We start from the raw sequence: 25,913 nt of genomic DNA, 5'->3' as shown, positions 1-25,913 counted from the left end.
AGTTGAGCTCAAGGGCTGCAAAAAGATCTAAATTTGGCTGTGTTCTCAGAATCTCAGATGTGCTAGGAGCAGAGTTATTTTTTATGATGTATTGTGTACCAGCTGCAGGTCTCTAAAAACAAACAAATCCCTATTCAACTGTTACAAACCAGAAAATGGTACGCAAGGGCAAGAGCTCTTACATGGCAAATTATGGCTACTGTGGAAATGAGTAGAGTGGTTAGAGACTTTTCCACTTTTTTGTAACACTGCTGGCATTTCTGGTTTGCTCATAATCTGGATTCCATGTGTGTCTTCTGCTATATTTCTGAAATGAATTGGCAAAAATGTTGGATCATTGGCACACCAATGACTACAAAAAAGATTTCCAAATACTGTACCACTTAACTGCATCTCTTCGGGCAGAACTTTTATTGGCTACAACAGATCTGGAAGGAGATATTGACTTTGCAGGAAAAGTTCTAGGTCACTGGCACACACTCGAGTTCAAACACTAGTCCTTGACCAAAAGTAGAGGAGCACCTCAGTCTGGCTTTGTTGATACCTAGGCTGTTACAGCCTAGCTTTCCCTTCAGTTGCACCTTGACAAAAACTGGCAGGAAAAAGCACTCTAGAAAGGGTACTGAAGGACAGGAGAGGATGGACAGAGAAGTCAAACATGCTGAGCGTGAAACACTCCAGTGGTTGTTGAATACTGTTTCACTACAGCTACTCCAGTGCATATGGCTTTGTCCCAGGGTGATGTTTCATGCGGGAGTGGGGGGTTTAGATTATGTTTTACCTTTTGTATGTTTTAAAACTGTATGAATTCACTGTTGCTGTCAGAACTCATAGTTGGTTCTGCCAGGATAGCATGTGTGTTCTGGGTTATGGATATATGTGGTAGGATAATCTGGCTTTTCTATGTATGAACAGGAGTGGTAGACACTCAGGCCTAATAGTTTTCCCCTGGCCTTGAGTGTCTGGTTCACTTTGGCCTATGCCAGATGGAATGGGTAGGAGTAATTTTACTTTGTAGTCTTTATGCTTTTGGCCTGGTAGTGTTTTTTTGAATGGCGAAAAGAGGCAGATGGAGGGGCATGTGATTGTTGGAACTACGCCAATTTAGGGAATGGGATTTTTAGCTTTTGGGGGTTGTATATTGTATTGGGGCGGAGAGTGATCAGTTTCAGCTTAAACACTGACTTGGAAACTTCTATTCTTGTGTACTCAATAAAGTTCTTTGATTTTGATTCATCTTCAGAGACTAATTGTTTGCATTGAGAGCTGAGTTCCAAAGTTCTAACACCGAATTACATGTCTCTTCCACTCTTTTCTTTGGGAAGTCTTCCTGCACATTCTGAAATCATAACCCAAGACTTTGTTAACTAGCCATTATTTGTTTTGGTTTTCCTAATTCTGCTACATCAGTGATCAACTGTTTGGGAGCACATGTTTTAAATAGTTTCTAGGTTAGGGAATGTTCATCCTGCAGCTAGAGTGAACACAGGCTCTTCTCTGTATGTGTATGCATACAAAATTAAAGAAGCCCATAGACCAATTCGAAAAACAGCCCAAGCTGTTCCCCGCCTTAGTTTATGATGGCTTCAGGTGGGGGGGGGGGGGGAATCATACCTGTTGTAGAGAAGCAACAGTATAGGCTTACTAGTAATATATTATCAGGTACAGCAGCAACCCAAAGGCCTGACTGAGTTCAGGAGTTATCACTCCATGGAACAGCTAGTTAAGAAGCCCTGGAATCTCAGCAGCAGAAACACAAACCTGGAACTCACCCAGCACCACACTTTCAAAGGTCTTCCACCGCTCATCATTAGCTGCCCACTTATTTTTCTTTAAAGGCCTAGATTCTTACCCTGTACAGGCATTTTAGTACTAAATATGCTTTGCTCATATGCAGCAGGTTTATTCCAGTGTCATGACTTTCTTCTAGTAGCAGCCTCTCATTCAGAATAGGTCCCCACAAGAATTTGGTGACCTCAAGAAAGTATATTTGCAGCCTCTTCCCTGAGGAAGAGTCATGGTGCAGCAGGTCAGATCAAAGAGTCACTCTTGGTATGACACAGGAGCCTCCTTCCTGGGAATTAAGACTCAGGCAGCTCCACTACAGGCCTGCATTCTCTATATAAATAAAAAATAAATAAGTCAGTGTAGTGTTGGGGCTTCCCAGCCAGCAATCATAAGACAACAAAATCCTCCGCTGTGGGCTTTTTTGCCCTGCCCCGCCTGCTAGACTGTTCCACTTGCACTGTTTGCTGGGAGAAACGGGCACAAAACTCCTCCAAGCCATACTCCTGAGTGCAGCCCTCCACAACTGAGAACATGGGATATTTCTCTTTGGCAGTTGAGTTCAGGACCTGCAAGTGGCAAGAAGAAGGGTGAATTGGGACAACCAGCTTATCTGATGCTGAGTTGAAGACTTTGTCTTATTAACAATCTATGGGAATATTTCCAGTACTGTTTCCATAGAGAGGCAGGGGACATTGCTAAGCACGCGAGAGATCAAGAGAGATGTTGCTTGTTCTTGTGTACACAGAAATCACATAAGAATACCAATGAATAAGGACTTAATATAGAACCTTCCCCCATACCTCTTCATTACTGCCTTTAATAAATCATCTCTGCACTTAATCAGACCATCCCAGAAGTTTCCCAAATTCAGAATTTTTCAAAAACACCCAATTCCAGAAGTTCTGGCACATCCTCACAGTAATTTAAAAGTAATCCACACAAACATAATTCAGTCTGTTACAGAATACACACTAAAGATGTGTTTCAGCTGCTTCCAGAGGAAAAATCCCTCACCTGGGTCAAGTGCAAGCACAGATCCTCAAACTCTGTCCTGTGACGGGCATAAAAGCCAATAGTGCAACTGGGATCCACCTTGGTGAAGGCTGTTTTGCGGGGGGAGTTACAGTGGAAGGACTGGAAAAGAAGGATCAGTAAAGAATGATGTCAGCAGGCCTATCTGGCCGAAAGACTAGACGATGAAAGTGCTCCATCTTCCATGGAAATCAGGAAACAGCAAGGTACAGGCAAGTGCTCAAGAACAGGTATGAATATAATTAGGAAAGGGATACATGCTGCTTCTGGGCATCTAAAACCCCAGGGCTTCTCTTGTCCAATGGTGTGCCATCCATCCATGAACGTTTCTTATTTGCAAAGTTGACTTTGATAAACATCTCATTTTCAGAGTTACCTTTGATAAACATCCTTTGTTAAACAGGTAAAATTCAGCACTTGATAGAGATGTAGGTCCCCCAGTAGCCCATCAATGCCCCAGATCACACAACAGGTTTTGTGTCAGAAGTGAAACTGAATTCAAAGGAGGTATAATCATCTTCAAAGTCTAGACTAGTTGTTAAAAAAAGGCTCTGATGTTTGTCAAAGCCAAATAAAGAGATCACTTCCATATTGTACTAGTTTTGCATTAAAACAGATTGGTAAAGTCTGACCATCTTAAATTAAGATTATATCCTGCCTTCAGAGTCAATGGATGAGGAAGTATGTTTAAATTGTAATAACCTAGCAGCCTATTTCTGGTTATAAAAGAAAATCTTCTCTGGCTTTTAAAAGTTGCAGCTCTTTTGGTCCCCTAGCTGGATTAATTGTCACCGCAATTTCACTCTCTCCTAATATTCTGGAGCTTGCTCCCTATACCAAGTCCAGGATCAGCCAATTTACCATCCTTATGCCAGTTTGAGATTGCAGCTCTTATGCAATCTCTGCTCTAAAGTAGAGTTACTTCAAAGCCAAGTTATGCTCTGGGGTTAATAACTCTGGCTTGGTATCTAAAATGAGATAATCATTTATTAACACAGCTAAAGACAATTAATGTATTACAAAATGAGATCTTTAACATTTACACAAAACTACCCAAATGCGCCAATGTAAAGCTCATAAATCTTGTTACATATATACTGATTCAAAGGGATTAGATAAAATCAAAATTTCTTGCATAAGCACTTTATACTATCTAGTCTCTCAAAATATATCACTTGGACATAGATACAACCTGATAACTATATCTCCTTTCCAATCTCTTTTCATCAACAGAATTGTTTCTTCTGCTACTCTGTTCTTTGTTGTAAAGTCAGCCCTCCACATTTGTGGCTTTGACTTCTGCAGTTTTGAGTATTCATGGATTTGATTAATACGTTCTGCAGAAGTTGTGCTGGAGGACCTAGAGATTACTAGGGAAACTCTTCTCTAGGCTTTTTGTGGGGTTTTCAGGCTATGTGGCCATGTTCTAGAAGAGTTTCTTCCTGACGATTCACTAGCATCTGTGGCTAGCATCTTCAGAGAATGCTTGCCTGTAAAGGAGTTGGGTATGTATATACTGTGTGATGCTGGGAAGGCAGGAGTGATTTGCATGTGTATTGTTCTGTTGCTAATGGCAGGCCTCAGGGTGGGAGGGTATGCAAGAGGATTAGTGTCTGCTTGATTAGTGCTCATTGTCTGCTGGGAAACCCCTGACCATGGGAGATTTCTCATTTGCATTTGTTGAGTCTTGATCTTGCTGTTTTTCAGGACTGGTAGCCAAACCTTGTTTACTTTAAGGGTTTCCTCTTTCCTGTTGAAATTGTCCAGGTGTGTGTGGATTTCAATGGCTTCCCTGTGCATCCTGACATGGTAGTGGTTGGCACGGTCCAGAACTTCATTGTTTTCAAACGGTATTTTATGCCCAGGATGATTTATGTCATGTTCTACTACTGCTGATTTTTCTGGCTGACCCAGTCTGCAGTGTCTCTTGTGTTCCTTGATTCTTGTTTGCACACTGCGTTTGGTGGTCCCTATGTAGACTTGTCCGCAGCTGCATGGTATGCGGTAAACTCCTGCAGCTGTGAGAGGGTCTCTCTGGTCCTTGGCTGAGCGAAGCATTTGCTGGATTTTCTTTGTCAGTTTGTAAACCATTTGAAGGTTGTGCTTCCTCACCACTTTGCCTATTCTGTCTGTGACTCCGTTGATGTATGGTAAAACTACCTTCCCTTTGTCTTCACTCCTCTGGGTTTTTCTAGGCCCAGCAGCCCTTCTGATGTCTGAGCTGGAATAACCATTAGCCTGTAGAGCCCGTTCCAGGTGCTTCAGTTCCTCTTCCAAGAAGTGGGGTTTGCAGATGCGTTTTGCCCGGCTACCAGTGTTTTGATTGTGCTTCTTTTATGTCCTGGGTAATGGTTGGAGTTCTTGTGCAGGTATCTGTCTGTATCTGTAGGTTTTCTGTATACTGTGTGACCCAAACGTTGGTTCAGTTTGCGGATGCCAGCCACATATACTGGCAAAATGTCAGGAAGAACATGGCCACATAGCCTGAAAACCCCACAAAAACTATGGTCAATCATAAGCTTAACCAGTTGCCACTGAGAAGCAGAAAGTGAAAGGATACAGATTATATTATACTTGCTGCCATACAATCTTGGAAGTCCAAGATACATGGGCAGATGCTCACCTCCAGGGGAAAGTTCTCCTTGGTGGTGTCCACAAAAGGCTGGCAGTAGTGGGGATCCAAGTAGAGGAGGGCATCATCTAGAAGATAAGGAAGGGTGAAGACAACAATTGCTGATGGATCCTGTACTATCACTGTGACTCATGTTCTATATGAAACCACTGTAAACCTCAAAGGGATATGGCTGTGTAAAACGAAACCCAGTCTGTCCCCTGGCTGTTTTTTCAAGCAGTTAATTCAGGAACCAAAATGAGAGTGCCAAGATGGTCCAGATACATTTTTGCTAGAAGATAAGTCTGCTCCTTAGCAGAGACATAAAAGGGGACTGAGAAACAGAAGCTACCATCCCATTTTAATATACCAACTACTTTTCCAATCAATGACTTTCCTCAAAGTAGGCAAGCCAAAGGAAATCCCACCCATATTTCTGGGCTTCAGTTAGAGAAGCTGCCACATTACATACTAATAATTTGCATAATATAACTTATTGGTGGTATATTTTGGATGAGAATTTACAAACGCTGATCCTAACCACTGTTGGGCAAGGAAACACATGGCAACCAATACATGGGTGGAAGAGAACCATATGAGATATTTCTAAGGCCTAGCAATGAGGCTTGTTACCTTGGTATCCAATGAAGTAGAGTGAATGCCTTGGTTTCCCACCAATTATTCCAATGCAGAACTCTAGCTTCAGCAGTTCCTGCATGAAAAGAAGGGAGGATAGGTTGGTCCTTCAAAATATAGAATCATAGAATCGTAGAGTTGGAAGAGACCACAAGGGCCATCCAGTCCAACCCCCTGCCATGCAGGAACCCTCCATCAAAGCATCCCTGACACACGACTCCCTCTCTGCATGATTGCCCAAGCATGAAAGGAAGGTATAGTAACGATGTAAAATGGACCTATGATTCTATGACCTGATGCTCACTTCCAATAATCGTGTGCAGAACACACTGGGCAAGTAGAAGCTAATGAACTGCTAACAAAATTTAGATGGACAAGCTTGTGGTCAGTCACATTTGGTCCATTGCTAATTGACCTCCCATGTTTCATGAGAGTTAGCTTTTGCACCTTAGCTACAAAACTGGGCCCAAAAATATAAAGCAAGGAGAACTACCCAGAAGTTTCTGCATTAAAACGACACAATTCTTCTTGAAGATACATTACATTTTCATTCTGTCTCATGAACAGAAGGTAGCATCACCACTATTTCTTCCCATTTTATCACCCAGGGGAAAAATGAGGAGCCAGCAGAGATACCAATGAAGGGGTGCCTACTGAAGCCCTAGAATCCCACCATCTTGCAGCTGTTTCCAAATCACCTTAACACAGTCCATGTAAGCAGGGTTAAAAGCCTCTCCCCCCAGTCGCATGGGCACCAGGATGATGACCGCTTTCCATTCTGCCCCAGGGTCCCATGCTGTTCTGCCTTCACTCTTGTTGGCCAGGTTTGCCACATCTCCTTTGTACACTATAGGGAGGGAATGATGGAAGAGAATTCAGTCATAAGCTGTGGGAACCACAGCCCAGCCACCTCCACCGTGATCTCCCTGGGAATTTCATGAGCTATAGGACAGGTCTGCTCACCCCTCCCTCCAGTACTTTTTACCTGTGCAATCCTGGGACACATACACCACCAGATTGCCTGCTTCTGGACAGCAATCCACTGCTTTCCTGTAAGGTAAGACAGTGCCCCTTAGTGGAACATAGTTAAATAAGCTTTGCTGCTCAACCTCTCTCTTCATTTAAGAAGTTCCCAAGCTATCACCAGAGTTTCCACAGCAAGGTAATATTCTAATCTTCAAAGATGGGGAGACTATGAAACAGCCACTTTGTAAATGGTATTTAATTCATTATTGATTAAGAGTATCCATGAATTGCATCTCTGTGCATCAGGGCCCCATAAGCAATGTTCAATAAAATCAGTATAAAACATAAAAACATTATTTTAAAACAGATGAACAGCAAAGACTTGATAAAATGATATTGTTTTCATAGAATCATAGAACCACACATAGCCCAGTAAAGATGGAGCCCCCCCCGACCTCCTTCAGAAGGGAATTCCATGGCCAGGATGGAAATGGAAAATGGAAAACTAGAGAAGCCACTCTTGGGATGGTGAAATATTCAACAGGGTTTCTGCTGAAGATCTCAAATTACAAGCAGGCTCAGACTGGAAGGTCTTTCAGCCTCAGATCATACCATCCCAGTTAGAAGGACACCATGACAGTTAATTCTTTTGGAGAACAACGAATTTCAGCAGATGCAGCCTGTAAGAAAGCTGTGGGCTTCTCATAAAGTCCTCTCATTTCCCTATCCATAATGAACACAGGAGTCTTGAAGGGAGCAGTTGATCTTCCTATTCTAGGATGCACATAAACCTGCAAGTCTTTTATGCTCACAGAGTGTCTTGCCATGTGTTACTTCCTTCCTCTCCTTTTAATGATACAGCATCAAATCCTTGCAGCAAGAAGATAAACCAATGGAAGTCCACCATTATTTCTTTCACCTCTAGTATTAGGGAAGGACGGACAGACAGACAGATACAGTATACTATTCTGCATACCTTTTAATGAGCCATGGACCTAACTATTTAATTTAAAATGTCAAATGAGCCACTCTGTTCCTTTGGAATGGCAGACTAATATGATAATTCACACAACATGATGGGTAAACGTGGCTTCTCCCAATCCTCTTGGGAAAGAGGTACAAAACATGTATTGGCAGAGCACCTTTGCTCAGCCTATCTCATACAAAGAGTGGTCTGATAGTATTTTAGCAGCAACACACCAACATTTTATCAGAAATTTGTCAAAAGTTCCCCAAGATGAACTAATTATCCACACATCCCACCCCGCTGAGACTCCTGAAGGGAATATGGTGGGACACTCAAAAGGGCTCCCCCTCCTTCCTGGAACATAAATCACTTCTTGTGCAGCACCATGTCTCACCTTATGATGTGGGCAGCAACAGAAGGGCCATACCAATCCCCAGCTTTTTTCCCTGAAGTGTGCCCCATATTGACTAGATGATGGATCCCAAAAGGTGCTTGAGGTCTGTCTGCAAACCAGGAGACAATCTTCCGGTGATAACGCTCCTTCTCCAGTTCATCAGGACTGCAGGTGTGCTGGGGAGCCCACAACTCCCAGGGGCGTCTGCTCCTGTCAGTGGGGATGGGTGGGGCCTGATGGAGGCTGGCTGTGCTGGGACAAGGAAGGTGGGAGGACTTCATGGGCTCCATATCTGCTAAACTTGTGGTCAGAAGAGCATCTGGCCAGATCCAGTCTAAAAAGTGACATAGAACGCCAAGGAACAGAAGAAATTCAGTAGCACAAGCTCCTCAGGCAAGTGACTCAGGCAACATTTGTTGTGCTTAAAAAGATGGGAAGAAGATCTCATATATCCCTCATCCTGATACATACCTTTGCCAAGGAAGTGAACAATGAGTCCCTGAGCGAGAAGCATCTGCCCACTACGCAACATGCAGCCCCAGCCACAGTCAGTGGTCCACAGGGTGCCTTCCAGCTGCTGAAAATCCCGACGATAGGTCAGCCAGATGCGGGAAGCAAAGTCCTTTTGGAAACACTCCACATCTTCTGCAACACAGAATAGAACTCAGTTAAACAGAGAGCCTCTGTGGATGTCCCAAAGCAAGCCACAAACAAGATGAGAGGTTTCCTTCATGTGTATCAAGAACTGCAGACAAGCTTAGAAAGCCATCGGAAACCCCAAGTCATTCTTATTTCAAATCTGGGGTCAATGCTGGCCCTCTGGGCTTCCCAGATACTATGCTCCCTACCTGATAACACCATTGTTAGATGGTTTTCCAGTTTCTGTATTTGTTTTCCATCTTTGTTTTAAAAGATTGAAAGGTCTTTTTTAAGTTTTAGGTACTAGCAGTGAGAGTTTAAAGTAGAATGCATGGGTATTTTTGGTGTCACCTATTTGCCTTTAACCCTGTCGACCAAGGGAATGCGGACCACGAAATTGAATCTGGCCTTTGTACGGAAAACATTCCTCGTTCTTCTCTAACTGTAATTCCAAAGTATTCGTATTGCACTCAGTAGGATAAATTAATAAGAATCAGAACAAATTAATGCCACAGTGACATAAAAGTGAACAATACTATAAGCAACAGGTTGAAGAGATAGGAGAGAAGGTAAAGCTAATCTTTCCTTGGTCCTCAAGGCAGTAAGAGAAGGCAGAGAGTAAAATCACAGCAAAAGGGGGGGGGGATGTCAAGTCTTGTCCCTCAAAGCTGCTTACTCTTATTTGCTTTCAGGAAGTGAGTTGCTGAAGACTGACAACCTCCTTTGGAAATGATGTCATCAGGTTTACATGCACTGTCACAGACTGAGGGATTTCACACTAAAGGTTGTATGGAAGAGGCTCACAACAGAGAGAACCCTGAAAATCCACTCCACCCTACCACTAAAACTACTCACCATCTCGTTCCAAGTGGTAGGTGTGTCCGAAAAGGTGGACTGGGGAAAGCTTGCTGAAATTGGTTTTGGTCTTGACCATCCAGCCTGGAAAGACAAATGAGTCAAGAAGGATCAGAAAGGGAGCCCAGATTTAAGGTCTCCAAAACAAGAATCTTTTCCTGCAGGCTACTACTGTGGCTTAATCCCCCCTGAGAAAGCAAGCCCATCTGTGCAAGTTATGCCTTCTCCCTGTACAGATCTGCTTAAGACTTTGTCATTCACAAATGTTACTCACAAAATACCCAGTTATATATTATCTGTCAAATATTATTTACTTTGTTTTATGCTCTCCAGGTCAATAACTGGGTGAAACTCACCTTTATGTGAAGGCATTAAGGAAGGTGTTTGTTTTTTGCAGCTCTAGAAAATAGGACCCAAAGCAGTGGATTCAAACTACATGAAAAGAGATTCCAGCTCAATATTAGGAAGAACTTCCTGATGATAAGAGCTGTTCAGAAGTGAACCATACTCCCTTCTTTTGAGGTTTTTAAACAGAGGCTGGATGGCCATTTGTCAGGAGTGCTTTGATTTTGTATTCCTGCAAAAATGAAATGCACAGATATAGGATGGGGGACACCTGGCTGAATGAGAGTATGTGTGAAAGGGATCTGGGAGTCCAAGTAGACCACAGGTTGAACATGAGACAACAGTGCAATGCAGCAGCTAACAAGGCCAATGTGATTTTAGGCTGCATCAATAGAAGCATAGTGTCTAGATCGAGGGAAGTAAAGTGCCACTCTATTCTGCTCTGGTCAGGCCCCAAACTGGAGCATGTCCAAAGGAGGGCGACTAAAATGGTGAAGGGCCTGAAAACGATGCACTGTGAGGAATGACTTAGGAAGCTGGGGATCTTTAGCCTGGATAAGAGAAGGTTAAGAGATGATATGATAGCCCTGTTCAAATATTTGAAGGGATGCCATATTGAACTAGCTTGTTTTCTGCTGCTCCAGAGACTAGGACCCAGAACAATGGATGCAAGCTCCAGGAAAAGAGATTCCACCTCAACATTAGGAGGAACTTCCTGACAGTAATGGCTGTTTGACAGTGGAACACACTCCCTCAGAGTGTAGTAGAGCCTCCTTCCTTGGAGGGCTTTAAACAGAGGCTTGATGGCCATCTGTCCGGGATGCTTTGATTCTTGCATGGCAGGGGATTGGACTGGATCGACCTTGTGGTCTTTTCCAACTCTATAATTCTATGATTCTATGCATGGCACAATGGGGTTGGATTGGATGGCCCTTGGGAGTCTCTTCCAATTCTATGGATCCTAAGTAGGAGGGGGCTCCCAAATGAATACAACCTCACTGCCTGGCCTTCTCTGTTTACAAGGCTAAGACTTCGTTTATAGGCTAATATGGGGAGGTGGGAGTTGGGGGCCTGAACAGTTTCAGTGCAGGAGTGTGGATATTCTCTCCTAGCCTGAACAGGGAGACAGACCACATACAAAACCCCACATATATCACACAAAGCATCTTTATTTAAAGATTTTGAAAGCCTCAGTCTTTGTACTTTTAAAATAAAATATGAAAATTATACCTACAGTTTACATAGGACAAAGCTGTGAGGTGCTTCACCTCGTCCCATTATTTCAGCCTGCACAGTCCCATCATACTTAAAGAGCAGGATAAAAAAAAAAGCCCTCAGGAACCAGAAGAGGGAAAACTAAATGGTCTGTAGAAACAACACTAGAAGTAACTACTATAGACCAAGCTGAAATCTCTCTCCCCTGTGAAATCAACTCTGAATACCAAGTGCTCTTTATCTAACATAGAATCAAGTTTTAGCTTTCAGGAATAAAACTGTTAGCTTGTACCAAGTACACCCAAATGTGCTAGAACAATTTATGTGCCCTCCAGATTAGGGCACATAAAAGGCCACTCAGATGCATGGAGAGCAGCATTAGAGTTGCTTCAGTGTGATGCAATCCACAATTCAAGGATAACATAAGCATGTGAGAATAAGTGATTGCAAAGGTCTTCTAAGTGAAACATCAACCCTACAGCCCTGCCCCTAGGGCCACACATTCACCAATGTACCCCAGGCATCTGGGACTGCAATGCAGAGGAGTACATTCCATGTTGCTGCTTGCGAGTACAAAGAGCTTGTTGTGGATAGGCAGAGGCAATGTGGACAAGGTTACAATTAATCTGTATTTCTGCCCACAGATTAACCTCCACAGATTAACAGTAACCCTGTTCCCATTGCCTCTGCCTATTTACAACAAGCCTGAAGAGGGACAAGCAGGATTTAGAGAAAGCTGTTCACACAAGAATATTTTAGCAGGAGAAACAGATAAATTTGGAGATTATCGCACTACACTCTTAAAGGCATTGCTATTCCACTTTAATTGCTCTCGCTGCTTCCTACTGCGTGCTGGGATTTGTAGTTTAGGGAGGGGCATTTAGAATGTTAAGCTAAAGAGATCTTAGGCCTCAATGAACTACAACCCCCAGAATGCAACAGGAGGCATCCAGAGCAGTTAAAGTGAAACAGAAATGCTTTAACAATGTAGTATAATAATCTCCAAAGCAAAAATGGACTTCTGCCCTCAGCACCAAAGCAATATAGTTAAATATTACATAAAAAAATAAAGAAAAGCAGAACTACTTCTCCCTCCCCCCTTGCTTCTGGGAATAGTGTTTTTAGAGAATAGGGTAAGAAATAAAATCTTTATTTGTAGACATACATATGTGTAGATAAACACACAGACACAGCTAAAATTTAATTGGGCCTTTTCACTAACTGATATGGAAAAGTGCATATGTTCCACCTGCCACAATTGTGATGCAGACAGAACAGATAGTTTCAAAATTGCTAGACAACTATGCAAGAAGAGGTGATTTTATTATTACACCAGATTATACAGATAGTGGGAGATCACAAGAAAATGGATGCAGAATCTACTCTCCAAATCAAATCGTTCCATCCTATAAAGGTAGCAACTACTGGAAGTACACATGTTGCTGGAAACATATCTGTACTCTCACTTTCTCCCTCTGTGGCATGTGGAAAAACTTCACATTTGGTATCTGTTACCAGAAATGAATACTGAAATACCAAAGGCCAATCAGTCTCCCTGCCTCCCATGAATTTTTGGTAAACTCATCAAGACTGTGTCTTCTGTCCATTGTTTGGCCACAGTGAATGAATACATCTGTTGCAAGACCTGGAGGTTTGCCACATCGCAGAGAATTTGGCAAAATTTGAATCTCAACAGATGAAGGACTTTCAGAGGAATTATTGTTGCATAAACATGTGTCAGACAAGGAACGTCATTCCATGGCACTACAAGTGAAAGATCAACATGAGAATCAGGCCTCTAGAGCCACAGGAAACAAAGTGTCCTGTAATTTAAGAAACATAAAGGGGAAATAAAGATAAGTATGCTCCATTTTTGAGATTGTAAAACCCATAAACATTCACGAACAGTGGGCCCTCCCTTTACGCAGGTATCCGTTCTGGATAATAATAATAATAAATATTTATTTATATCCCGCCTCTTCAGATTGAGGATCGAGGCGGGTAACAACAAAAAAAATACAATATACAACAATAAAAACAACAAGCCCCACAAAACCCTGGCCCAACCCTCCCTCCCAACTATAAAATTAAACAGTAAAAAAAATGTTTAAAAAGTACATAACAATACATCAAAGTTAAAAACAAATCACAAGTAAGAAAAATAATAAAAGGGGGGTTCAATTGGTTCTGGACATTATCAATTGGGGAACGCCTGCCGGAAGAGAAAGGTTTTTGTCACCTTTTTAAAAGCCTCAAGTGAGGATAATTGGCGAATCTCTTCCGGCAGGTCATTCCATGTTTTTGGAGCGGTGACAGAGAAGGACCTCTGGGAGGTCACCGCCAGTCTGGTCTTTCTAGATTGTAGGAGGTTTTTCCTGGAGGATCAGAGTGTACGGGAAGGATTGTATGGGAGGAGGCGTTCCTTCAAGTAGACTGGACCCAGGCCATGTAGGGCTTTATAGGTAATAACCAACACCTTGTACTGAGCCCAGAAGCAAATAGGCAGCCAATGAAGTGATTTTAAAATAGGTTTAATATAGTTGAACTTGGATTTTCCGGCAACCAGTCTGGGTGCCATGTTTTGTATCAACTGGAGCTTCCGGACGTGGCACAAAGGTTGCCCCATTTAGAGCGCATTGCAGAATCAAGGCGAGACGATACTAGAGCATGTACGACCATTTCTAGGTCCCGCTGCTCCAGGTAGGGGCGCAACTGGCGTATCAGCCAAAGCTGATAGCAGGCACTCCTGGCTGTCACATCAATCTGAGAAGACAGTTGAAGCGACGAATCCAGGAGCATTCTCAAGCAGCTGACGCAGTCTTTCAGGGCAAGTGTGACCCCATCTAGAACTGGCAAACTTATCTCCATACTCGGAGTGGGGTTACCTATCACGAGTACCTCCGTTTTATTTGGATTCAGCTTAAGTTTATTTTCCCTCATCCAATCCATTACTGACTTCAGGCAGTCATTCAGGGGGGAGATGCCCTCCTTGGTCACTAAAACAGTCCGAGACATAGAGAAATAAATTTGGGTGTCATCAGTGCCCCATGTCTCCGGATGATCTCACCCAGTGGCTTCATGTAAATGTTAAACAGCATGGGGGACAGAATGGCGCCCTGAGGGATGCCAGATGTCAGCTCTCTTGTAGAGGAGCAGCTGTCCCCCAGCATCACCATCTGGAATCTGCCTGAGAGGTAGGAACGTAGCCACTGCAAGGCAGAGCCAGCGATTCCCAACTCTCTCAGGCGTTCCAGAAGGATACCATGGTCTATGGTATCGAAGGCCGCTGAGATGTCCTAGAGCACCAACAGGGCCACACTTCCCCTGTCGGTGCACAGACAGAGATCATCGACCAAGGCGACCAGGGCAGTCTCCACTCCGCGTAAGGGGAAATCCATGCGTCCTGGAGCCCCATTAAAAATAATGGGGTCCACGCCCACGGCACACAATGGCACCAGCACACCACGGGCATGCGCCCCATTACTTCGGAAAGGGGCTTTTCCAGCACGGCTTTCAGTGTATGCTGAAAGCCGCATATGGCACGTCCGCGTAAAACGAGGGCGCACTGTATGTCACTGAAATCACATGAGAAATCATAGTGAGTATTTTACTGACTATTTTACTCCTAATGGTACACTTGTTTCATTACTGTATGCTAAAATTAGTATATTGCCAATAGAGACATGTGCATATTTCAGTTCTTCATCTAATATCCTGGCAATGGCAGCTACTAACATTTCAACAAGGATTAACTGTCACTTCTTTTCCCAGATGAAGACATCTGGTTGAGTCTTATAGTCTGATCAGCATACCTTTCTCCATTTTTCTGCCCTAAAATTTGAGAGCAGAATGAGGAATGTTTATAGCAGCAATATGTTTTTTTAATTGCTAACTCAAGGATAGCACCTAAATAGCATACAATCATGGTTTTGAAAGTTCCTTCTCATTTCAAGGGTTATACCAAACTGAACACATTTTATTCAGACTTATCTGTAAGACAGATGTTTACTCTTACAACTGAAGAATACAGAAAAATCTGTTTGGTGATCCATTTGGTAGACTGCCTTTTATTATCTATAATCAACATAACTCTCAGTGCTATAAAATTATAACCTATGAAGATATATTCACAGACGTTTGGGAAATCTCTACTACTGAGGCAGCTGTGACGTCATTAACTTTTTAATCACCACCACACCTCAATGTGTGGTAAGTTTATTCCACAGCCACAGAAAAATAAGCATGGCAACTGGCCTAGGTGACAGCTTCTAAATTGGCAACTGAATGGCACCTCGCCTTCTGTCTCCTGTTTCTAGTTGTACTTCAGGTAAAACTGTGAGAGGCCTTCACTGTTTCAGCTGCCTAGCCAGTCTGCAACATGAGGACCAGAACAGAAGTGAGATAGATTTTAGGTGCCATCACCAGATTAGAATTTCCCAGCTCTGAACAGAGGCCTGGAAGGCTGAGGGCATAAAGTGGACACATGAAGACAGATGATACCTCACTAGCCAAACACCTCTTGCAAGGAACTTCCACTACTTAAGGTGCCTGGATATCACAGCTGTATATGAGAATAGAGAACATGTTTTTATTCTACTACTGTTCCTGCCAGTATATGTCAGATGGTCAACCTGTGTCAACACTCCCCCTGAAGACACAGGTTCGCAGTTTGGGGGTACTCTTGGACTCAGCTTTGAACCTGGAGGCCCAGGTCTCTGCTGTGACCAGGAGTGCTTTCGCACATTTAAAACTTGTACACTAGCTGCGCCTGTTCCTTGAGAAGCCAAATTTGGCCACGGTGGTACATGCCTTGGTTACATCCCGTTTGGACTACTGTAATGGGCTCTACCTGTGCCTGCCTTTGAAAAGTGTTCGGAAAATTCAGCTGGTTTAAAGAGTTGCCGTCAGGCTGTTAACTGGGTAGATTACACAGACCATACAACACCCCTGTTGAAACAGCTTCATTGGCTGTCAGTTTGTTTCCTGGCAAAATTCAAGGTGCTGGTTATTACCTATAAAGCCCTCCATGGCTCAGGTCCACACTATTTGGCAGACCGTTTCTCCTGGTATGAACCGGCCTAGGCTCTGAGATCCTCTGGAGAAGCCCTTCTCTCTGGCCCAACACCATCACAAACACGGTTGGTGGGGACGTGAGGAAGGGCCCCTAGACTCTGGAACTGCTTTGCCCAGGGAGATCAGAATGGGCTCCTCCTTGATGGCCTTCTGCTGGTAGGTAAAGACCTACCTGTTCACATAGGCATTTAAGGAATTGCTATAAGGACAGGCTGGGATGCTGGACCAGTTTAAAAATTCTTTTTAACGTACTTTTTAAAAAAAGTTTTTAATTGTTACTGTTTTTTAATGCTGTGAAGCCGCTCTGAGTCCAAGTCCTGGGAAAAGAGTGGGATACAAATAAATAAATAAATAAATAAATAAATAAATAAATAAAAAAACCCGGGGGCTAAAGAAAGGACTCTGTTCCCAATTCCCATGCAATTTCCACCAGTCCAACTTACCATATTTTACATTGTTCCAAGTAGAGAGGAACTTGCTCTTGATCTTGTCCACTTCATCAGGCTCACTTTGCTGGCTCCGTGCTGCACCTCCTCCAAGGAAGAACCCTGGGTAGCCCCTCCCTTGGCTACTGACCCTGGGATTAAAGAGTTGCCTTCCCTCCGAGTGGCGCAGCTCATCCTGGCTTAAGTACTGCACTGAGGTTGGTGACACGGAATTCATTTAACAACAGGAACCAATGCAAGATGTGTCCTCTCTGGGGGGTGCGGATGGAAGCTCCACATGCATTGCCAGGAAAAGAGAACTGCAAAACCACCAAAGAGAAGGGTGTGAGTCACTGAGAAGAATAAAGGCTCAAGACATTATTTTAAAATACAATTCAAAGGATTATCAAGGATATCAACATCGTAATCTTAGCCACTGACTATTAGTAGAGCCACCACTCTCAGTCCTGGCAGCTCTAGTTTAAAAGATGTTGAACCAGAGAAAGATCTTGCAGAATGTAACATCGTATTTACACAGACAGTGGGAGGGAAAAAGAACCTGGAAAATGTCTATGGCTCTTTGACAACCTCTGCCACCTTTATATACAGACTCTGTTAAATTTTTATTTTTTTCCCTCTATGAACTCCAAAGAATATGAAGCTATGAAAGTAGGGATTATTTACATCTCCCCAGTTGTATGTTGGAAATTTAACCACACAACATTCATCAACATTCAGACAGCAACTTTGAGACTAACTGGAGAAAGACATTTCCAGCATTAAGCTTTCATAGATTACAATCCACCTCCTCAGCATTCAGTACCAATAAAAGGTTATTTAGCAGAGAGAAAAGAAGCAGTGCATTCCAAACACAACACTGTCAAACTGGAACACAACTAAGTGTCCTGCCAGGTTCTGAGCCGCTTCACCTTTGAAATGTTTGAGGTGGACGACACTGACCAAAGAAGTTAACAAGAGGTAGGAAGACAGTAGTGTTATTTCTAAGGATCTCAAATATTAAAAGGCAAAGCAGGGCAACTATACAATAACAACTAAAAATCCACAAAACTGTGATACCTTTACTGAGCCAACCAAAATGCAGAAAACACCTGTTGCAAGCTTTGGAAACTCCCCTGATTTCTTCATCAGACAAATAGCAAGTACATTTCTATACCGCCAGCACTTCCTGAGCGGTTTACAAATTGTAAGCTAATTGCTACCAACAATCTGAGTACTCATTTTAGCGACCTCCGAAGGATGCAAGCCTGAGTCGAGCTTCAACTCTTTCGTTAGTATTGAACTCGCAACCTTATGGTTTGTGAGTAAGTGGCTGCAGTACCAGGCATTTAACCAAAGGTGTTAAAATCATGCAGGAGGGAGAGAAATGTTACTCATAGGCCTGCATATTGTCAGGAATTGGTGTTGTTCTGAGCTGAGATGGTATGGAAGGTATCAATGCAGTCCAGGAAATAAAGGCCTGTTACACACTGCCAAAATAAAGCTGCTTCGGGTCTCTTTGGAGGCATGCTATTTAAACGATGCATGGGTCCTAAGAGTCCGGAGGTTGCGCCAAAGCCACACTCCATTCCTAAGCACTGGAGTGCGGCTTTGGTGCAGCTTCCGGATTCTTAGGATGCATGCATCATTTAAACAGCATACCTCCAAAGAGACCCCAAGCAGCTTTATTTTGGCAGTCTGTAACAGGCCAAAGTTTAAACTCCATCAACAATACAGAAAGGTACTTCCTCTGAGATCCAATAAGTACCTTTTGTGTTGCTAACGGAATTTAAACTTTGGCCTGTTCCGGACTGCCAAAATAAAGCTGCTTCGGGTCTCTTTGGAGGTATGCTATTTAAACGATGCATGGGTCCTAAGAGTCCGGAGGTCGCACCAAAGCCACACTCCAGTCCTAAGCACTCCATTCCTAAGCACTCCACATCATTTAAACAGCATACCTCCAAAGAGACCCGAAGCAGCTTTATTTTGGCAGTCTGTAACAGGCCTTTATTTCCCAGACCCAGTACCACATGGTTAGAAGGAAGAGTGACCTGCCTCAATGATATCCCTCCATACCATCTCAAACTAGAACACCAAAATGTTAAAAAATGCAGGCCTCTGACTAACACTGTGATTTGTTTCCTCCTGTGTGATTTTTAAAGGAGATTTTTACGAGTAAGTGTGGTATGTTACCCAAAATGCAAGGGTCCCAAAAGGGCACCCACAATCAGTATACAAAGGAGGGATTTCATTAGCTCAAATGATGGCTGCAAGAGGGATTCGAGTAACTAAAATACTGGGGTCAGGCCTGCGCATTCTAAAAACTGGACTCCCAAAATGTAAGTTACAAATGTAGTTTTATTTACAACAACAAAAGGAGAAATCAGCCTTCATACAAAAACACACACATATGCATACATATTAATCAAAACTAAAGTGGTACCTCCACATTCACTGGGGTTCAGGGCAATGGAGCTCTGTGAATGTGGAAAAACTCAAATAAGGGAACACTATTCTTTTTACCTAAGAGAACAGCCCTCTAGGAATCTCCAGGTCCTTCAGTGTGACTCTATGATCAACATCTGCCAGAGGTTGATCACAGAATCATGCTGAAGGACCTACAAATGCCTAGAGACATGTTTCATCTGATTTCTGGTTAAAAATCTAGTTTTAAAATAACCAATAATCAATCATCTATAACAAGAGAAATACTGGGGGCAATCCCATGGTCAGGAATACTAAAAGAGAAGGGAGTTCAAGATGGATGGGACTTTCTCAAAAGGGAGATACTGAAGGCACAATTTCAATCAGTTCCAATGAGGAAGAAAAATGGGGGATTTCTCAAGAAACCAGGATGGATGACAAAGGAACTTTCAGCTCAGCTAAATTTTAAACGGAACATGTATAAGAAATGGAAAAATGGGGAAATCACCAAAGAGGAATTCAAACAAATAGCAAGCAAGTGTAGAGATAAGGTCAGAAAAGCTAAAGTGCAGAATGAACTCAGGCTTGCTAGAGAGGCTAAAAACAATAAAAAGGGCTTTTATGGATATGTCTGCAGCAAAAGGAAGAAGGAGATGGTAAGACCACTGCATGGAGAAGATGGCAAAATGCTAACAGGGACAGAGAAAAGGCAGAATTACTTAACATCTTCTTTACCTCAGTCTTCTCAGAAAAGGCAAAGGGTGCTCAACCTGAAGATAATGGAGCAGAGGACAGAATAGGGGAATTTCAGCACAGAATAAGTAAAGAGATAGTAGAGGAATACCTTTTTAATCTAAATGAATTTAAGTCTCCAGGACCAGATGAGCTACATCCAAGGGTATTAAAAGAACTGGCAAATGTAATATCGGAGCCATTGGCAATAATCTTTGACAACTCCTGGAGAACAGGAGAAGTCCCAGCAGACTGGAGGAGGGCAAACGTTGTCCCCATCTTCAGAAAGGGGAAAAAAGAGGATCCCAACAATTATCGTCCAGTTAGTCTGACATCAATACCAGGAAAGATTCTAGAGCAGATCATTAAACAGAGAGTCTGTGAACATCTAGATGGCAATGCCATAATCACAAAAAGTCAACATGGGTTTCAGAGAAACAAGTCAGGCCAGACAAATCTAATCTCTTTCTTTGATGAAATTACCAGCTTGGTAGATGAAGGGAATGCTGTGGATATAGTATATCTTGATTTCAGTAAGGCCTTTGACAAAGTTCCCCATGACATACTTGCAAACAAACTAGTGAAATGTGGGCTAGACAAAGTAACTGTTACATGGATTTGTAACTGGTTGACCGGACGAACCCAAAGGTTGCTCAACAATGGCTCCTTTTCATCCTGGAGAGAAGTGACCAGTGGGGTCCCACAGGGCTCTGTCCTGGGCCCAGTGCTATTCAACATCTTTATCAATGACTTGGATGACAGAATTGGGAGCATACTTATCAAATTTGCAGATGACACCAAGTTAGGAGGAATAACTAATACTCCAGAAGACAGGATCAAGATTCAAAATGACCTGAATAGACTAGAAAGCTGGGCCACAGCTAACAGAATGAACTTCAACAGGGAGAAATGTAAGGTACTGCACTTAGGGTGGAAAAATAAAATGCACAGATATAGGATGGAGGACACCTGGCTTAAGGAGACAACATGTGAAAGGGATCTAGGAGTCCAAGTAGACCACAAGTTGAACATGAGTGAACAGTGTGATGCGGCAGCTAAAAAGGCCAATGCAATTTTAGGCTGCAGCAATAAAAGTATAGTGACTAGATCAAGAGAAGTAATAGTGCCACTATATTCTGCTCTGGTCAGGCCCCACCTGGAATATTGTGTCCAGTTCTGGGCGCCACAATTCAAAAAGGACATTGAGAAACTGGAGCATGTCCAAAGGAGGGCGACTAAAATGGTGAAGGGTCTGGAAACCATGTTTTATGAGGAACGACTCAGGGAGCTTGGGATGTTTAGCCTGGAGAAGAGAAGGTTTAAGAGGTGATGTGACAGCCCTGTTTAAGTATTTGAAGGGATCTCATTTTAGAAGGGAGCAAGCTTGTTTTCTGTTGCTCCAGAGAAAAGGACCCAGAACAATGGATGCAAGCTCCAGGAAAAGAGATTCCACCTCAACATTAGGAGGAACCTCCTGACAGTGAGGGCTGTTCGACAGTGGAACGCACTCCTTCCTCGGAGTGTGATAGAGTCCCCCTCCTTGGAAGTCTTGAAGCGGAGGCTGGATGGCCATCTGTCAATGGGGGTGCTTTGATTGGGATTTCCTGCATGGCAGAAGGGGGTTGGACTGGGTGGCCATTCTTGCGGTCTCTTCCAGCTCTACTCTTCTATTCTTCCCTTCCTGGGCAGCCAAGGGCGAGTCCCTCTCCCAGGTCCTGCTCGGTCCCCGCCGGCGCCCTTAGCCCTGCCACCCGCGGCCCCTTCCCTCCTCCCGACCTGGGCGAACATAGGCTGGGATGGCTGCGGGCCCTGTCCCGGGACAGCCGCCGTCGCCTGTCCTCACTCCGTCCTCAGGAACTCAACCCGCAGCCTCAGAAAAGGCTGCAGCGACGACGGCACCGCCGCCATCTTAGGCACCGGAAGTTGCAGCGAGAAGGGGCCCCCTCATTTAGGGCGGAAGTGGCTTCTTTGCCCTCTTTTGCGTGGCGTGCGTCCGCCGGCGACGATAGAGGTAGAAAGTATAGAGGAGCACAAACCGCGTTGCTCGCGCGCTCGCTCGCTCGCTCGCCTAGGTTGGAAGCTGAGGGGCTTCTGTAGAGAGACAACGGAATAGGCTACCTCCGCGCTGAAGAATTAATCCGTTTTGATATCGCTTTAACTGCCATAACCCAGTGATAGGGGATTCTGGGAACTGTAGTTAGTTGCAGTGGCATAGCTCAGTGGTAGGGGATTCTGGGAACTGTAGTTAGCTGCAGTGGCATAGCTCAGTGGTAGGGGATTCTGGGAACTGTAGTTAGTTGCAGTGGCATAGCTCAGTGGTAGGGGATTCTGGGAACTGTAGTTAGTTGCAGTGGCATAGCTCAGTGGTAGGGGATTCTGGGAACTGTAGTTAGCTGCAGTGGCATAGCTCAGTGATAGGGGATTCTGGGAACTGTAGTTAGTTGCAGTGGCATAGCTCAGTGGTAGGGGATTCTGGGAACTGTAGTTAGCTGCAGTGGCATAGCTCAGTGGTAGGGGATTCTGGGAACTGTAGTTAGCTGCAGTGGCATAGCTAAGTGGTAGGGGATTCTAGGAACTGTAGTTAGTTGCAGTGGCATAGCTCAGTGGTAGGGGATTCTGGGAACTGTAGTTAGCTGCAGTGGCATAGCTAAGTGGTAGGGGATTCTAGGAACTGTAGTTAGTTGCAGTGGCATAGCTAAGTGGTAGGGGATTCTGGGAACTGTAGTTAGTTGCAGTGGCATAGCTCAGTGGTAGGGGATTCTGGGAACTGTAGTTAGCTGCAGTGGCATAGCTCAGTGATAGGGGATTCTGGGAACTGTAGTTAGTTGCAGTGGCATAGCTCAGTGGTAGGGGATTCTGGGAACTGTAGTTAGCTGCAGTGGCATAGCTCAGTGGTAGGGGATTCTGGGAACTGTAGTTAGCTGCAGTGGCATAGCTAAGTGGTAGGGGATTCTAGGAACTGTAGTTAGTTGCAGTGGCATAGCTCAGTGGTAGGGGATTCTGGGAACTGTAGTTAGCTGCAGTGGCATAGCTAAGTGGTAGGGGATTCTAGGAACTGTAGTTAGTTGCAGTGGCATAGCTCAGTGGTAGGGGATTCTAGGAACTGTAGTTAGCTGCAGTGGCATAGCTAAGTGGTAGGGGATTCTGGGAACTGTAGTTAGTTGCAGTGGCATAGCTCAGTGGTAGGGGATTCTGGGAACTGTAGCTAGCAGCAGTGGCATAGCTAAGTGGTAGGGGATTCTAGGAACTGTAGTTAGTTGCAGTGGCATAGCTCAGTGGTAGGGGATTCTGGGAACTGTAGTTAGTTGCAGTGCCATGGCTTAGTGGTAGGGGATTCTGGGAATTGTAGTTGCAGTGCCATGGATCAATGCTGGGGTATTCCGGAATTGTGGTTTGTGGTGGCATCAGAGCACAGCTCAATGCTAGGGAATTGTGGGAATTGTAGTTTGTCCTGAAGTGTAAAGATATACAGCTGAACAGTGAAGTTAGAATCATTCAAGCCATCATGATAATAATAATAATGATAATAATAATAATTATTTATTTATACCCCGCTCTTCATCCAAGGCTATCAGAGCGGCCTACATGTTCCCCATCATCATGTATGGATATTGAGAGCTGAATGTGAAGAAAGCAAATGAGAAGAAAATGAATTCATTTGAGATGTGGAAAAAGACTACTGAGGATAAAATGGGTCCTTGAACAGATCAAGCCTGGAATCTCCCTGGAAGCCAAAATGACTAAATTGAGGTTGCCATACTTCAGCCACTTCATGAGAAGAGATGACTCACTAGGAAAGATAATGATGCTAGGAAAGTTAGGAGGCAGTAGAAAGAGAGGAAGATGACATACCTGATGGGCAGACTCAATCGAGGAGGTCATGGCCATGAGCCCACAGGACCTGAACAGGGTGTGGAGGACAGGGGGGCTTGGAGGTATCTCATCCACAGGGTCACCATGAGCCAAGGCTAACTCCAGGGCAACCAACAACAACTTCACAGACAGCAAGCGTGTGCAATATCTGCTCAACCAAATGCAGCCACAAGGTGTCTGATATTGCACCAGTTATGCTGGAGTTGAAAATACCATTGCTGTAATGTTTATTTTCTGTTACAGGAACTTTCCTCTCCCCAGGAATCCTAAACAGAGAATGTGAGCGGATAGCACTTTGAAAATGACACAATGGGGAGTATAATTTCTCTTAGAGGAGCGTTTTTTGATCCATGTCTGTGTTTAAAAAGCAACAACACAGAATGTCTGGACTCTGTGAAGTTAAAATCAGCTGCACTGTTGGATGTGGAGTAGTAAATCGTTGGGGTCTTTTCACGCTTCGTGAAGATGATGATGATATTTATTAGTAGTGTTAGTATTGTTTCTTACCCTCTTGGATCAAGGCAGGGAGTAACAACAATGAACAGACAAACAACATCAGTTAAAACACACCCATTGAAACACACATTGATTTAAAAGGACAAATAAGATGTACACATATTAAAACAATCCACATTTAAAATTCATCATTTAAAATCCACAATTTAAAAATCACCTAGATAAGCCGGAAGAGATTTGTTTTTAACGCTCTTTTAAACCAGGACAGTGTATTCAGCTGTCAAATCTCTTCCAGCAGGTCATTCCACAGACCCAGGGTGGCTGAAGAAAATGTCCTCTGGCTGACAGTTGCCAGCCTAGTCCTGACTGAATGGAGTAAATGTCCTCCAGAGGACCCGAGTGTACAGGGGGGGATTATATAGGAGGAGGCGATCCTGTAGGTAATAGCACTTTGATTCCACTTACTGAATTCAGAGATTTGCAGTTTCATGAGGTACTTAGAATTCTTTTAGACGGAACCCACTTTTTGCGGGTTGTTTTTCCGCCGGCAGGAAGCTTCGCCTTTGGCGGCTAAGGCTTCCCTCTGGCGGAAAAACAGGCACCAGCAGGCCACCCTTTTTGAGCGGCTTGTACCGCACCTTAGCTGCAGCATTGTTCCCAAAGGAAATTCATATTCCAGATTCTGGGACCCTGAATTCAATGTGGACCCAGTTTTTATAGCGTTTTGAACAAAGAAAACTAGAAATCACATTTCATTGGTTACACTGAATTAAACATTTACACCCCTGTACATTCATTGGATGGTCACATATTACACCTAACATATGTCACTACCCCTCATGGGGTATCCATCAGTCAAACTTATCTATATATTTTGTTTCAAAGTCCCCAAACTGTCTATGCAGTATTTCCTTTTATTTGGGTTAGCAACTTAAAATATGGAGCCATTTCCAAATTGTTTACATTCCAAAGCAGAGAATTTGACATGACCTGAATAACAAACTTTGTTCTCATTTTAGCACTATAATTTTTAACTTCTGAGCATAAGTAAAATTCTTAATTTTAACCACTCTACACACTCTAAATTTATTGAAGTCAGCTCTCCTAAAATCTAGAATGTGTGTCTGACTGCCTGGTTTCTCCTTTCCACTGTATAACAAACTCCAGGAGAACATGGTCACTTCCACCTAATGATCCCACCATTTGCACCCCATTAACCAAGTCATCTTTGTTGGTTAGGATCAGATCTAAAATAGCTGACTCCCTTGTTGCCTCTTCCACCTTTTGGACAATCAAATTATCTTCGAGGCAAGTGCGGAATTTACTAGACTTGAGGATTTGGCTGAGTTTGACTTCCAGGAAACATCAGGATAGTTGAAGTCACCCATCACTACTACATCTCTCCTTTCTGAATGTGTGGTCATCTGTTCTAGAAAGGTATCATCCAATTCCTCCATCTGACTTGGGGGTCTATAGTAGACTCCC

At 43.5% G+C, this 25,913-nt stretch overlaps 1 protein-coding gene across 4 annotated transcripts; it reads right to left on the bottom strand.

The window, feature by feature from the left end:
• Positions 1–392: 392 nt before the first annotated feature.
• On the bottom strand, positions 393–22,036 carry ATG4D (autophagy related 4D cysteine peptidase). Of its 4 annotated transcripts, none has more exons than XM_089489098.1 (11): positions 21,876–22,036; positions 16,965–17,266; positions 9,889–9,972; positions 8,866–9,039; positions 8,395–8,728; positions 7,053–7,117; positions 6,766–6,914; positions 6,065–6,143; positions 5,444–5,520; positions 2,803–2,922; positions 393–2,354 (listed from the first exon to the last, which is right to left on the bottom strand). In XM_089489098.1, exons 2-11 carry the CDS (start codon positions 17,182–17,184, stop codon positions 2,175–2,177), a joined length of 1,482 nt encoding a protein of 493 aa, XP_089345224.1. In that variant the 5' UTR covers positions 17,185–17,266; positions 21,876–22,036; the 3' UTR covers positions 393–2,174. The 4 variants fall into 4 exon arrangements, with proteins under 4 accessions (XP_089345224.1, XP_089345225.1, XP_089345226.1 ...); XM_089489099.1 differs by having other exon boundaries at positions 8,866–9,036; XM_089489100.1 differs by lacking the exon at positions 9,889–9,972.
• Between the last annotated feature and the right edge of the window lie 3,877 nt (positions 22,037–25,913).

Source organism: Sceloporus occidentalis, unplaced genomic scaffold (genome assembly GCF_023333645.1).
Source record: "Sceloporus occidentalis isolate IW3139 unplaced genomic scaffold, rSceOcc1.0.p SCAF_1, whole genome shotgun sequence".
In the NCBI taxonomy this organism is placed as follows: Eukaryota; Metazoa; Chordata; class Lepidosauria; order Squamata; family Phrynosomatidae; genus Sceloporus; species Sceloporus occidentalis.
Note: the sequence above shows the minus strand (reverse complement) of the source record. Positions and strands in the feature narration are given on the sequence as shown.